At 43.5% G+C, this 14,689-nt stretch overlaps 3 protein-coding genes across 5 annotated transcripts in view; 2 read left to right on the top strand and 1 right to left on the bottom strand.

Moving 5' to 3' along the window:
- Positions 1-1,536: 1,536 nt before the first annotated feature.
- LOC143004730 (pro-cathepsin H-like) lies at positions 1,537-5,014 on the top strand. Its single transcript, XM_076155853.1, has 12 exons — positions 1,537-1,634; positions 1,748-1,779; positions 1,865-1,970; positions 2,059-2,129; positions 2,214-2,318; positions 2,711-2,797; positions 2,919-2,974; positions 3,068-3,149; positions 3,227-3,295; positions 3,531-3,637; positions 3,869-3,997; positions 4,092-5,014. Exons 1-12 carry the CDS (start codon positions 1,556-1,558, stop codon positions 4,165-4,167), a joined length of 999 nt encoding a protein of 332 aa, XP_076011968.1. The 5' UTR covers positions 1,537-1,555; the 3' UTR covers positions 4,168-5,014.
- Positions 5,015-5,919: 905 nt separating this feature from the next.
- wdr76 (WD repeat domain 76) lies at positions 5,920-10,032 on the top strand. Its single transcript, XM_076155977.1, has 15 exons — positions 5,920-6,032; positions 6,294-6,407; positions 6,503-6,583; positions 6,696-6,788; positions 7,002-7,060; positions 7,167-7,290; positions 7,485-7,586; positions 7,772-7,812; positions 7,922-8,075; positions 8,248-8,403; positions 8,500-8,615; positions 8,807-8,905; positions 9,027-9,179; positions 9,262-9,315; positions 9,406-10,032. The coding sequence occupies exons 1-15, from the start codon at positions 6,021-6,023 to the stop codon at positions 9,659-9,661; spliced, it is 1,614 nt and encodes a 537-aa protein (XP_076012092.1). The 5' UTR covers positions 5,920-6,020; the 3' UTR covers positions 9,662-10,032.
- A 2,937-nt stretch (positions 10,033-12,969) lies between these two features.
- LOC143004854 (FERM domain-containing protein 5-like) overlaps positions 12,970-14,689 on the bottom strand; it is a 48,203-nt gene continuing 46,483 nt past the window's right edge. For all 3 annotated transcript variants that reach the window (XM_076156018.1, XM_076156016.1, XM_076156019.1), the window contains one exon: positions 12,970-13,740. In XM_076156018.1, the coding sequence (XP_076012133.1) occupies positions 13,151-13,740 (590 nt within the window). In that variant the 3' untranslated portion in view covers positions 12,970-13,150. The remainder of the gene's footprint in view (positions 13,741-14,689) is intronic.

The raw sequence follows: 14,689 nt of genomic DNA on the forward strand, positions 1-14,689 counted from the left end.
ATATTCTATGATTTGTATTAGACACAGTAGGCTGTGCCCCTCTAGTATGTGCTCCCCAATGGACTTATTGTGTATAATCGTTATTAGAGATTAAGTAGAAGCCCAGAGAGGTTTTATTTATATAGTTACAGAGTATTTATATGTTATTTATTGTCTTAAAAAACCTTCATATGGTGATATTAATTTCAACCACAGATTATTTCTATATAATAGTCACACTTCACACAAGGTGATTCACTCCCACTTTTCTGCTCAGACGTCCAAATCGCAAATCAACGACAGCGCCCGTATGAATATTCTGCCTCAGTATGGCAGCAATACTGCAACCGAGTTATCCTCAGACGTAGATCTCAGACTTATATCTAATAAAGAAAAAGGAATCCACCTCTTGCATGATCACCGATATATACACACACACACACACAATAAGGCATTCATTTAATTTTTCATGGCAGTTCTTCTCTGATTCATAGCAGAGCCCGGGGGAGATAAAAATAAAAAGTGGGTCTGCTAAAAGCTAAATCATGCGTGCTGAGGTTTTATGTAGCTGCTAAATGAAAGAGGCCTCACTCAGCCATGCGGGTGTGACACTTTCAACTTTTGCATGTGTCACCTTATTCCCCTGGTGGGCAACATGATGTACAGTATATACAGTATAAGCAGCAGGCAGTGTATGTAGCAGATGCAGCCAATATATTGAGCCACTTCAGGAAGTCAAACCCAGCTTTTTGCACTCAGACAGTGAGTATAGTTTTTATGGTTAAATCCTCTTTGGCCAGTGCATTATAGTTTTGCCTTAATTGTGAAATGAATTAGTATACACACACCGCAGAATATGTAAACTATTTTGTTCTACAATTTGCCAATGAAGCAGAGATAATTTTGCCGTGTGTACAATATTGTGTACAGGCAGCTGGATGCATTTCCTAACGTGCAATGTGTTTAAAAAAACAAAAACATATCCCTTGAAATGTGTTATCCTTATGATCGTTCAACTCTGTAATAACTTTTCTGTGTATGATACTGTAAAACAAATGTTGAAAACAACTTATAAGTGTAACACATTCTGTATCCTGTCTATTCTGATGTTTTAGCAGGACTATACAGTAGTAATATTGTGCTTATCCTTGGAATATTTCTATGTATTTTTTACGGGCTTTGTATAGAAATACACCTGAGGCTTAAGTGGCTGGCATGTACCACTTGTGTTCAAATCCAATCTATATCTAAAGCAGTCTGTGTACTGTATATAAATCCCACCCTTGCACATTGAATCTATACCTTATAACAGGCACATCAGATGTTTGCAGTGAGCAATACCCAGCGGTATATGAGTCTATTTCAACAGCTTGAGTAGTATTTCCAGTTTTGTATAAAAGTGTATTCTTTCCTGATTACCTCTTGTTAATAAATCTATTCTTTCTCAGGGGGAGAAGTGTCTTGAAATGTCTTTGTTTTGGTTTAGTTTGTGGCTTTATTGCGCGTGTAAGCCAGAGGAGTCACGTGACCTCCCCGGCTTGCAGGGGCTGGCAGAGGAAGGAGAAGAGGAAGAAGAATGGCGCTTAGTAGAGTTTTCTGCTTTGTGATCGCCACTGTCGAGTTAGTTTATTTAACGCCATTAACTTCACTTCGTGGTAAGTGGGTTAATAAGAGGCCGATTGTTATATTTGGTTGTTAAGAATCTGTGTTCAGTGTAAAATCGGTTGAACGGTCTCGCCTGACTGTTTCATTCTTTTTGTCCTATCAGAGGAGCATCATTTCAAAGAGTGGCTGTCACACGTATGTACATATTGCATCATCATTATTTATAATTCTTCACCTGTGTTTTATTTGTAACGTATTTTGCTAATTTCCCGACGTGCAGCATAGCAGAGTGTATGACACTGAGCTGTATTACCGCCGGCTACACATATTCACTGAGAATAAGAGGATAATTGATCATCATAACGCTGGGAATCACTCCTATAAAAGTAAAGTAGCACACAAAGTATTCAAAGTATTTGACACTAATCTGTAAACAGACGCTTTTCTCACAAGGCTGTTTGTTTCTGAAACTAGTGGGGCTGAATCAGTTCTCAGATTTGACATTTGAGGAATTCCGCAAGTCTTTCCTCTTGACCGAGCCTCAGGTACGATGCTTTTTTATTATAGTACAATTACAAATATGGATAAAACAAAGTGAAGTTAGATGTCACCGTTGTATTCTCCTGTAGAACTGCTCGGCCACTAGAGGGCGTCACATCAGCAGCAGCGCTCCGTACCCCGAGTCTGTAGACTGGAGACAGAAAGGAAACTTTGTGTCCCCCGTGAAGAATCAGGTATCTGACTGCACTCATACTGACTCAATACTGACACCGTGCGGTGAAACGGGAACTGCAGTTTAGCGGCAAAACCAGGAGGTCAAAATTGACTTGATGCCTATTAAATGTTTCCAAACTCCTTTAAATAACCCTCAATTGTTTCCTTAAAGTGGACTCATTTACTAATAAATTTACATTACACTTATTTGGCTTTTCCTATGTAAGACCACAAAAATATTGATGGAGGGAATGGAAATTAATTCAGACAGGACAGATTTATCATTGCCGCTTGACTGATATGCGAAAGGAAACTCTTATTTAAAACACTTTTGTGATAAAGATACAAACTAATAAATATATCATTCAGCCATAGACTCATACTTGCCATTATGTTGTGTTTGCTACCTGAGGGTCACTGTGGCAGCTGCTGGACCTTCTCTACCACTGGCTGTTTGGAGTCAGTACATGCTATTGCTACTGGGAAATTGTTGTCACTGGTGAGAATTATTACGATAACTTGGTAGATTAACATACACAAAGATGAAGATGATGAAGAATTCCTCGTTGTTTAATGCCTGTAATAACTCTGCTGCTGTTTGGTTAACCTTTTGTTTTCAGTCCGAGCAGCAACTGATCGACTGTGCTCAAGGCTTCAACAACCACGGATGCATGGGGTCAGTGACATTAATAATTTGCTTGTGAGACCTTCAGTCAGTTGAAGCAACATCCACAGCTCAGTGAAATGATAACCAGCTGCTTTGTTTCAGTGGGCTCCCCAGCCAGGCATTTGAGTACATCAGATACAACAACGGGCTGATGACAGAGGAGGACTATCCATACAGCGGCCATGTAGGACAAACATCTCACTTTAACTTTCTGATTTTGCCCCCCCTCCTCCCATTGATTCATCCTCTCTTTGTTTGCAGGATGACACATGTCGTTTTGAGCCCGCACTGGCAGCTGCTTTTGTCCATGATGTTGTCAACATAACAAGCGTAAGCGTGCAGACGTTCTGTCCCCAAATTAAATTGTAAATGTGGAGTATTTCAAGACAAAAATAAGTCAACCTGATAAAGGGGAAGGAGGGTTTTAGGGAGAGTTTTAGAGTCAGCAAATTAGTTTATTCCAGTGAAATCAATTTATACTTCAACATGACATTGCATCACAGTCTTGAATACTTGGATACAGGCTCATTTCTGTATTGAATTCTCCCTGTTTGTCTGATGTCAGTACGATGAGAAGGCCATGGTTGATGCTGTGGCCCGACTCAACCCTGTGAGTTTTGCCTTCGAAGTCACAGCTGATTTTATGCACTACAAACAAGGCGTTTACACCAGGTAAAATGTGCGCTTCTGCAGCTTTACAAACACTCATTAGTTCGGTTTGTCATCTTTTTCAATCACTGAAGCACTTTGAATTACATCAAATGTTTGAATCGTGCATTTTATTTTATTTTATTTTATTTTATTTTATTTTATTTTATTTTATTTTATTTTATTTTTGGAGTCAGACATTTGCAGTTCAGTTATGTGCACCTTCCCTTCACTCATCATTGAATCACCCTCTAGCACCCAGTGTCAGAGCTCTGCAGAGGAGGTGAATCATGCGGTTCTGGCTGTGGGGTTCGGTGTTGATGAGAACGGCACTCTGTATTGGATTGTGAAGAACTCTTGGGGCAAAAGCTGGGGGACGGATGGGTAAATATAGCCTCCCTTTGTGTGTGTGTACATGTGTGTGATGACTTCTTAGTTCCACTTTTATGGACTCCTGGTCTGTTTTTAATTCCCTCAGATATTTTTGGATTGAGCGTGGGAAGAACATGTGTGGACTGTCTGCTTGTGCTTCCTACCCTGTACCTTTGTTTTGAGGAACAACAAGGCAACCAAGTCGACAAAAATATCAAATGCAGAAGACAACGTGTTTGTGTGTGTGTGTGTGTGTGTGTGCTGGGCTTTGTATTGTGAAGTGTTTTCATGTTCCCTGCAGTGTTTTCATGTGGCACAGCCGGTGCTTGATAAGAAGTGGGGGCTACTTGAGACTATTCAGATATAGAAATACATTATCATCTAAGTATTCAAACCAAAATAAGTAATGTTGAAGTCAAATGCAAACAAAAGTGTTAATTAGAAGATAATTGGCCAAAGATATGATTAGAGTGTGGCTTTATGTGATCAATCAAGGAATATTAGACACAACTACAATGGTCAATATATAAATATATGATAATCCCCATCAGAGTTGTAACAATTCTTATTGTTTGTCTCATGTACATGTCTTAAGCAATAAATTCTTCTCATTTCTGTTGAGGTATTGTGAGGTAACATTAAAGTGGTTTGAATTATACTGTATATGAAGTATATATTAAGTATTCTAGCTGCGCATTGTTCATATTCTCCTTCGTCCCATGAGCCTTAACCGTTACACCGAGGTGTTTGCTATCTGTAATTAGACATAACCAGTATTCTCTCTGATCACGCTACAGATCTTTTGTTCCCTGTACAAAGGTCATGTATGCATCAGGCCGAGTCATATGTGCCTTCAATAGAAGCTGCTGGGACTTTGTACCATTTTTTAAAGTTCATGCATCACTAACACTGCTATGTTATGGCAGATCAGTCATGTGTCACTCACTTTATTTTTCCCTCAAAGGCCCATTCATAGCTACAAAGAACAGAAAAACATATGAACACCAAACACTTCATTATGGAGTCAGTTGTCCGTTTCCTAATCTTTGTTTGTTAGACCTTAATCAACTGTAATGGAAAATGACAGTATTGCTATGAACTCCCGAAACAGCGATTTATGAAGCAGGGAATGAACTTCTCACTCAAATATTTCCTGTGTACAAATGTGGTCACAAACTGCATTACATGGATACACATTCCATTCTGTAGCTCCCTGCCCCCTTGCCTGCAGCTGGTGACCCCTCCTCCCACCTGACCCCCAAGCTTTGTGACTCCTGTGCACACAAGCATTACTATTTCCGTCTTTTCTGTCTGCTCTTGTCAGTATCTCGGGCTGATCAGACCCACTCCAGTGTAACCTCACTGCCTCTCAGAAACAAACGACACAAAACAAAGACAAAGATTGACTTTTAACTCTTTATTCAACATCAAGTAGCAGTGCACTTCCTGTTGTGGCAAAGACATTTAATCAGTTCATCTGCCAGTCATTCCTTACAAACCTTCATCCCAACATGATGGAGGGCACTAAATGGTTTCCAATTTGAACAGGCAGATAGAGTATAGAAAATATTGTTGTATCGTGTTGTGTTTACATAAAGTTAAAAAGAGAACCCATTACTATGATCTTAAGTCAACTTTACTCATCTTATGGTATAATCAAGGATGGATGACTTATAATTTGGGAAACTCTAACATTTGCAAACACAGCTGACATTATAAAACACACGTGTAGTGGGCAGGGATCGTTTACGAAAGCGACATAACTAGGCGTTTAGTTTTTAAAACCAGGAAGTAGATTCAGCTCGCTCATTGGTTTTTTAACGAGATATCTGCGCCTATCACGATCACTTGGGGGGTATTCGACCAATGAGCTATTAGAATTCTGTTTCGCAACTCAGGGGGGGAGGAGCTTCTAACAAAACATCACACAACAATGTGGCGCCAAATTCTCCCCTTTAATGTGCCGACGGAAAGTATTGGATATACGAGTTGTGCTTACGGACGAACGACAGAAGAGAGTCAAACTTCGACGATAATGCCCGAGTTGGTAAGTTGTCGTTTATGAAAGAGGTAATCGTTTCTATGTAGACATGGAGCGATATACGTAGTTTGCTATGGCCTTTACAGGTGTCTTTGAGTACACAGTCACAGCGCTTTGTTTGCGGATGTAGTACGCTCACAGCTGTTGTCTTGAAGTATAATTTATTGTTGCACTTATTTTAACGACTCAAATGAATTAAAAACGCACCCTGTTAATACTCTTGAGTGCTTCTCACTTATATATCACCGCTCTGATCCTTCCGTGCAGAAATTGACCGATAAATCCGAAATGTTGCGAAGGTCAACTCGACAGATCCTGGTACCTGAACGCCCCATTGCCACTGACGGAGACACTAAGACTAAAAGAAGTGAGAAGAGGAAGGTACGAGATCTTAACTGTCATAGAAACGAGAACAATCGGTAATTGTGGTTTGGACAATGTGTTGATAATTCCTCTACTGTACTTGCCCTTTACAGAGAATCCACCTAAACGACGAAGAAAACATTCCCAGTCTACACAAGGCCACAAAGAAGGAAGAAATGGAAAGTAGTGATGAAGTAAGCCTCAACACAATTCAGAAAATAAACAGCTTTTTATTTTGACCCCCTAACTGGAGCCTGTTCTGCTCTTAACTCAAGCATCCTGGTAACTGTTCTTCATGTGTCACAGGGTGGACATGGAGGACTCTCAGCGTATGAACTGGAGCGGCTGGAGAACATCAGACAGAACAAAGCTTTCCTGTCTTCCATGAACCTAACGGAGGTACATACAGACGTGAAGTTTATTATTCAGTTCAAATGAACTAGATCATCTTTTGACACACGTAACGCTTGAATAATGGAGGCCAGAGAGTTTGAGTTGTTTTGCATAAATGTCGGACGTCTCTTGTGACTCATTCCACTTCCTGTCTGCCGGTGTGTGTGGGTTCAAGACGCACCAATGAGCTCATCATTTGTCATGTTTTCTTCTCTATAGATCAAAACAGAGCTGAATCAGTCCACTCAATCGAAGCCTTCACAGAGGGGCCTCAGGAGGTACACATCCCTAAATGCTGCATTTGTCTGGACTACATGTCAATGATGAATGGCTCAGGTTGTTTGTCTTTCTGGTGCTGCTGTAACTTCCTCTTTCTGTCTGCAGGGCGAACCCTCGTGTTAAAGAGGTGCTGGCTCCTCGCAAATCCATGCGTCTCCAAAACAGAAGCGCTGAGGTTGCTTCACTTGGCCCTGAACTTCACGCAACGCCGAGCCATGGAGACGAGCAGGTCAGTGAGAGCAGAGCAGAAGAATTAGCACAGTATCGCACGCACGCACGCACGCACGCACGCACGCACACACACACACACACACACACACACACACACACACACACACACACAGAAGATATTGTACTGTTCGGTCTCGCCTTTGCTTCGCCTTCATTCACACATTTCTCTCTCTCTGCTTCTTGCTTTTAAAGTTTTGGCCAGCCAAGAAGCCCCCCGGCCCTCTGCCCATGGATCTTATCAACATGGAAGAGGGAAGCCGGCTGCCGTCACAGCTCATCCAGCTTTGCAGCGAGGTGGGAGTCTTAATCCAGCATCCTGGTCTGACTTTTCCCCAGGTTCACATTGTGGTTACATCCCAGACAACGGTTTCACGTTGCCCCTCAGTGTTCAGGGCGGTGACGTCGCTCTAGACTACCTCTTTCTTTCTTACTGTCTCCAGTCCAATGTTAAATCTTAAACTTATCAATGCTTTTTCTAGGACTTTGTCAAAGAAGAAAAGATGCAACCGGATCTGAAAGAGTAAGATCATTTTATGGCATAAATTATTATTTAAATAATTTTTGTGCTGATGTTTTATTTAGAAACCCTGTGTGCACACATACACTCACACATTGATGTCTCATCACAGGTACTGCGCTGCACTGAAGACCATGAGGATCACTGAGGAAAACGTGGCCAAAGTGGTGAAGGATCGCATCTTCTCTGCTGCCTTCCACCCCTGCACCAGCAGCCTCTTAATGGCCACCGGGGACAAGTCGGGACAAGTGGGACTCTGGAACCTGGTGAGTCTTTGATCTCATCTAAACGCTGCACTATACACGATTTTTCCCTGCTAGAGAGGCAGAAAGTCGACTCAAATGAACTCCACGCCTGCAGCACGGCACAAAAAGCTGCTTCAGTGTGTGTGTTTGTTCCTCCCGTTCTTTATTCACTTTATCTCCCCTCCTTCTGCAGGGCGGTGACTGGGGAGACGACGGCGTTCTGCTCTTTAAGCCTCACAACCGTCCGGTGCCCTGCATGGCCTTTTCCCGCGTCCACCCGCAGCTGCTCAGCCTGAGCTACGACGGCTCGCTGCGATGCATGGACGTGGAGAAGGCCATGTTCGACGACGTAAGGACCCGTCTCCATATTTCTGTCTCTTCGGCTGAAAGTTTAACCCCGTCTGTTTCATAACGTCCTCCTCTTACACCTCACACGTCCTTGTAGGTGTACGATACAGGAGACGGACTGAAAACCTTTGACTTCATGTCCAGCGACTGTCTGACTCTAGTGGTCGGGGACATGTACGGAGACGTCGTCATGGTCGATAGGCGCACACCTGGGTAATGGACACTTCTACTAAATTAATAAGTCATTTTGTTGTGTAAGGATTTTTGAAATAATAAAGAGGAATATTTCTAAATGTCCAGTAGGAATCAATCTGTGGTCATTATGGTGATGTTCTGTGTTAGAGACGCTTGTGTTCATGTTCATGTGGTTGCTTCTGATGTCTGACTCCTTCATGTCTCTGCAGTAACTCCTATGAGTCCCTCCACCAGCTGGACACTAAGTGTGTGCGCTGTGTGAGCGTCCACCCCGTACACAAGCAGTACTTTGCTGTGGCAGAAAGCAGGTTTGACTCATCAATAGCTTGTATCTTCTCCAGAATAAGATCAGTTTCTCCCATAGTTCTCTCTTCTCTGTGAGCGGGGCTTTTTTAATGGCACTAATTGAAACCTCCTCTCCCTCTGCAGCGTGGTGAGTGTTTACGATAGCCGCCACCTGAGGAGGACGAAAAGCCAGTCGGTGTCCCAGCTGCTCGGTCACTCTTTAAGCATATCCAGCGCCTATTTCTCCCCCAGCACAGGGAACAGAGTTGTCACCACCTGCATGGACGACAAGATAAGGTGAGGCCGCCTCAGCAAATGTGCTTCTGCGTCTCCATTTCAATTCCAGCCGGCGTTAAATCTTTCTTTCTCTTATGGACAGAATATTCGACACTTCTTCCCAGACTGCCAGCCCGCCTTTACTGACGTCCATCAGGTACGTCGTCTCACTTCAGCTCTTCCTGTCTGTAGTTTCCCTGTGACGATCTCGCTCGTTATTCACACTCCCGTCTCATCTCCCCGTCAGACACAACATGCACACGGGCCGCTGGCTCTCCAAGCTGTCGGCGGTGTGGGATCCTAAACGGGAGGATTGCTTCGTGGTGGGAAGCATGGAGAGGCCTCGGCGGATGAAGGTGTTCCACCAAAGCGGCGAGCTCCTGCACACCTTCACGTCTGACGAGCACATCACCACGGTGCAGTCGGTCACGGCCTTCCACCCAACCAGAAATGCCTTGCTGGGAGGCAACGGGTCAGGGCGCATGCATGTGCTCACCGACTGAGGCCGGGACCAAAACCAAGAACAATCCAGGAACTGTCACATCCTGCACACGCTGACTCTTTGCCTTGTTGTCCCTTGAGTTTCCTGATACCTATCCCAAAGCACATCTCTTTTAAGGCGATAAATTGTTTATTAGTTTATTCCTTCAGCATTCACTCCAGTTTGTCCGATGTTTCTGAGCCCCGGCCGACCGCGATGCTCTTTGGTGCCGGCTGCTTCTAAGAGGTCAGAGGTCAGCACATGGTTGCACTTTAGAACTCAGCAGCGGAGGAGTTGAGGGAGAAAACTGTGGTGCACCCCTGATCTAATTTTTTATATGTTGGGAAGATTCCTTTAGTAGTTCCTGTGTAAAGTGGAGTTTGTAGTATTTGTGTTGAGAAAGTTCATTAAATAAGTTGAAACATTTTAATCGTTTTTTTGTGTGATTATTAAGGTCAAAGTGTCATGGTTACATTACATCCTCAGTTGTGGGGTTTCGACATTAGATGGCAGCATTGTTACATAAAAGCCTCACAAAGAAGATAAAATGCTGTTTATGACCCAAAAGCAGGGGAAACCTTTTATATTTAAACTTAACAGCTGATATGGGTCATGCATATAACTGTCTTCTGTGATTCATCTGTGAATTTAAGATTTAACTTCAATATCTGAGCAGATTTCCACATCTTTTTCTGATTTTAAGATGATATCTTTTGACGGGTGAGTTTTCAGTGCTTCATTGAAATCCTTGCCTACAGTGACATCATGTTCACCGGCGCTGAACCTAAATAGGTCTGAACATGTTTCAGCAATATCAAAAAAGATGCATTAAGTTCAGAGAGTAGAAAATGCTTCTTCTGGTAGCAGGAAAATATTAATTTACCAGTTAATTCGTTTTTTTTATGTAAACGCAGCAATCTGGGACAAGAACAAACTGAATTGCCATTAAGTTATGTTAAGTTAAGGGGAGTTGTGGGTCATTATTCCCTCACACATGCATCTACAGGCTGCTGATCCCTCCTGTTCTAAGGATGGGTAGCGTTCTACATGTCTAGATAAAAAAAACCCATTAACAACTTAACATATATTCATTACAATATCTGTTGTAATATTTATTGCTCAAATTATGTTGTATACTTTCTCATACACGTAAACATAAAATGAGAATTCCAGGTACATATCATAGGAGGTAAAAACAAAAAGTCCATTTTCTGCCTCGACTGGCCGCTTGCTGTTTTTCATACACGATCACTTTTTCCCCCCAAAACACCAACGGAGAGCCATCTAGCACCGTCTGAATACTCATTAAAGCACGGACATCAGTTAAGTTCATTCATCAGCTCTGGAACAACCACAAAATAGGAGAAATTTGTACTAAATATAAATACATTGGTTGATACTCATCCGAAGTAAGAGAGAAAAAAAAGCAGACCAATACTTTCTGAATTAGAAAATATCAGTATTTATCAAATTAATAAAGGTGAACATTTAAAGCCTATATTTAAGGGTTGATTAGTACTTAAATACTTCAGGGATTCCTCAAAACAAACCCTCAGTCAAGTCAGTTCCTCCTTTCACTATATTATTGTATGTTGCATCCACATGTGGAGTATAATGCTGTACATTATCTGATCATTCCTGCTGACACACACACAATGTACACACTTCCCAAGACCTGTGTGATCACTTCCATCAAGACTTTGACTGTTTGGAGCCGATTTTGATGAAACTTTGAAATGGGAAAATAAAACATTACATTTGTGTGCAGATCTAGACTCGGAATTAAATCCCGGAATTCTTCACTTTGCAAAATAGGCATATTTACTCAAATATTATAGTCAATTACTTCAAAATAAAGGCCTTTTCATCTCATGATAGGCTGCCAATAAGTGCAAATTGACTTATTACTATTGTTGTTATTACTAGTTTCTTTCTCTTTACGGCAGCATGGTGGCGCTAAAATCAATTCCTGGCTAGTCTTGTGGGCTTGTTCATCCTTGGCAGAGGTTTGAGTTCCCTTCTCGTTGATGGTGCGCCGCTGGTCACTGTGGGCTGTAGAGACGCTGTAAGGCTGCAGACGAGTCGATGCATAAATATAGAGACAACAGAGGCTTCTTTGGTAAGTGTAATGATAAAGATTGCCATCGGACGTAAACATGACTTATCTCTATCTCCAGCTAGGCAAAAAACGGCTTGTTTCTACAAAATAACGTCTCGCTTCAATTCAGTCACATGTGAGGAGATCTGGAGGAAGCATCAGTTTGTACAACAACCAAAAGGTGATGTCAGTATATTTCTGGGGTGTCAATGTGAACAAAGATGGACGTGGGTCTCCAAACAAACACATCAGCTCTCTAAATGTACTGGGAAATACTCACTTTTGTACTTTATGAAGGTAAAACAGTAGTATTGCACATCAAGTGGAACTCCGCCTATGCTCTACAGCTCACACACACCTCACAACACCTCTAGTTTACACCTAAAGGGGATCTATTACTGTAAATGTACCTCTGTCTCACACACACACACACACACACACACACACACACACACACACACACACACACAGAGGCTGATTGTGATAATGATCATTATTATTTGGCTGTAAACGTCACACCATGGTCATACATACATTACAGTGTATTCTTACAGACGGTCGGTGTGTGTGTCGTGACTGGATTGTTGGGCAGAAACAGCAGCGGTGCCAATGGATGATTGAAATTCTAACAAGTCACAGGACAGAAGTAACAAATTCAAGCGTTACAAGGCGAAACATTAGTTTTAACTTAATAGAGCAGCAGAGTCAATCAACTGAAAATGTACTTAACTGATTTTCTTTCTCTTTGCTGTGATTGCTTTTGCTTTCTTCCACTTATTCCGGAAAATTCTTCCCAATTCCATTGATTCACACTTCCTCTATTAAACTTTCAGCAGCTTGCAATTGTATTTGTTGACGTTGGGATATTACACAGTTCCTTCACACACACACGCACACGCACATGCACACACACACACACACACACATACACACACACACACACACACACACACACACACATGCACACTTTCCACGTCCCATTCTCCGTCTTACATCAATGTTTGAACATAAATAAAAAAATAAAGGCAACTATTTATCCGTGGTGGACAAATGCGGTTTTGTCTAAAGCCAGACTCGTATAAATGAAACCCTGTTGCCTCGACTCTGTGTAAAAAATAAAACACTTTAAATGACCTGAAGTGGAAGGTGAGCATTTATTCGTTTCCTCGCACCGATGGTAAAAACTGAAACGAGCAAGGATCTGTAGGGAGAGGAGGGGGCGGGAGGGAGGGGGAAGTCCGTGGCATGTGACAGGAAGTCTTTCCGAGGAGGAGCCGGGGTCAGTTTGGGATCGGGACACATTCCGCCCCCATCCTTTCTCCACCCCGTCCTCTTTCTCCACCTGTCCCCATCCGGTCGGTGTCTCATCTCCATCAGCGTCGTGTCTCTCATTAGTTTCCTTATCTTTGTACTTCACTTGCTGATGAGGAAACCTCCCATCCAGCGTATCTTACAGGCGAACCAGCGCCGCAGAGGGCAGAAGTACTCCACGTGGAACTGCTGGAATTCTGGCGTCTTGCGGATGTCCCTCAGAAAGGCAATGTCCAGGTCCGACTCGGTGAGCATGATGAGGAGCAGCAGCAGGGCGAACAGCAGTCCGATGGTCACCAGGAAAAGACGTAAGACGCTAAGGACGAACTTGTTCAGCTCCTCCGCTTCGCTGGGAGGCGACGGCCTGCTCCTGCCCATACGCAGAGGCCTCCTGCGGGGCCCGCACTCCGCCGCGTGCCCTTGTGCCGCCGCCCCCGCCCGTGACTCCTTCTCGTCGTCAACGCTGCGGGGGGCGCCGTTCAGGTGGTGAGCCACTGCCATCTCCATCCTGTGCTCGGTCACCGGCGTGGGCAGCACGCTGTCTGACGGGCTGTAGGCCTCGTCCGAGATGATGGCCGATGCGCCCGCCTCGCTGCGGTCCACCATCTGTCCCCGGGAAGACATGAAGGAGTCGCCATGGGAGACGGAGCGCACGGGCGTGGAGTGGGCGCTGTCACGAAGGGACTCCAGACCTGACAGACACACAGAGGACGGCAGCAGCAGCGCTCATTAGGGAGACACAGGATTGCGTAATTCTCTAGCTATCACATATTAGGTGGCGAGGCCTCATTAGAATCAAAACAATGTCAAAAGTGCAGCCGTGACATGCAACAGTCAGAAAATAAAGGATTTCTGAATACTGACTCTCATGCTGTGCTGCTTTTACATGACAGCTGGAGGCAAACTGAGAACTGTTCATGTTTCTGGAGACTGAAAACTTTCTGGTTTGGCATGAAGGGAGAAACAGAAGGTGACATCAAAAGAAGCATCTTCTAAGATAGCACAGCAGAGATCCATGAAGGACACCGAGGCACTGCTGGCAATTACGGCGCAGTGAGAAGAAGAAGTGAAGTGAAGATGTGACAAGAAAGTTTGATTTGAGCCCAGAGAGGCGGCTGACCAAAGCTCAAACAGATGCAGAGGAGTCACAGGAGAGGAACTTCAGCCAAAGGATGACGCAAAATATAAAAGCCGGACTGGATTAAGAGTTCCCAGAGGAACATCAGCGTCTCATTCTCTCGGCTCCCAAATTAGCAGAATGGGAGCTCGGGGGCTTAGCAGGGGCGAGCACAGCACCACAGCAGCATTTGTTACTGTACATTTATGAGATTCAAGTCCCTAGAAATCACATTTTTAAAGTTATTGTCGGGTGCAGGAGAGCGTTTAGAACATGTGGCTGTTTTTACTTTGTCGGCTATTTAAGAGGCCTCGAGGGAAATCACATTCAGTCGGAGTTGTGATCCGGTTTAATTAGTCTTGGGGGCGCAGATTCTCTTTGATTGTGCGTCGGCCTCACCGGGGCTGCCAGAACACTCAGGCGCCCGACGCTTTGTTGAACACCGCGCCGACATTTTCTTGGTCTTCTGTGACCAGAGAGGAAACATGATTTCATTTCTAATAACCGCCGTGTCAGAACGTTTG

The sequence above is a fragment of the Genypterus blacodes genome, unplaced genomic scaffold (assembly GCF_046128005.1).
Source record: "Genypterus blacodes isolate CSIRO-AG114 ecotype Tasmania unplaced genomic scaffold, CSIRO-AGI_Gbla_v1 ptg000067l_1, whole genome shotgun sequence".
In the NCBI taxonomy this organism is placed as follows: Eukaryota; Metazoa; Chordata; class Actinopteri; order Ophidiiformes; family Ophidiidae; genus Genypterus; species Genypterus blacodes.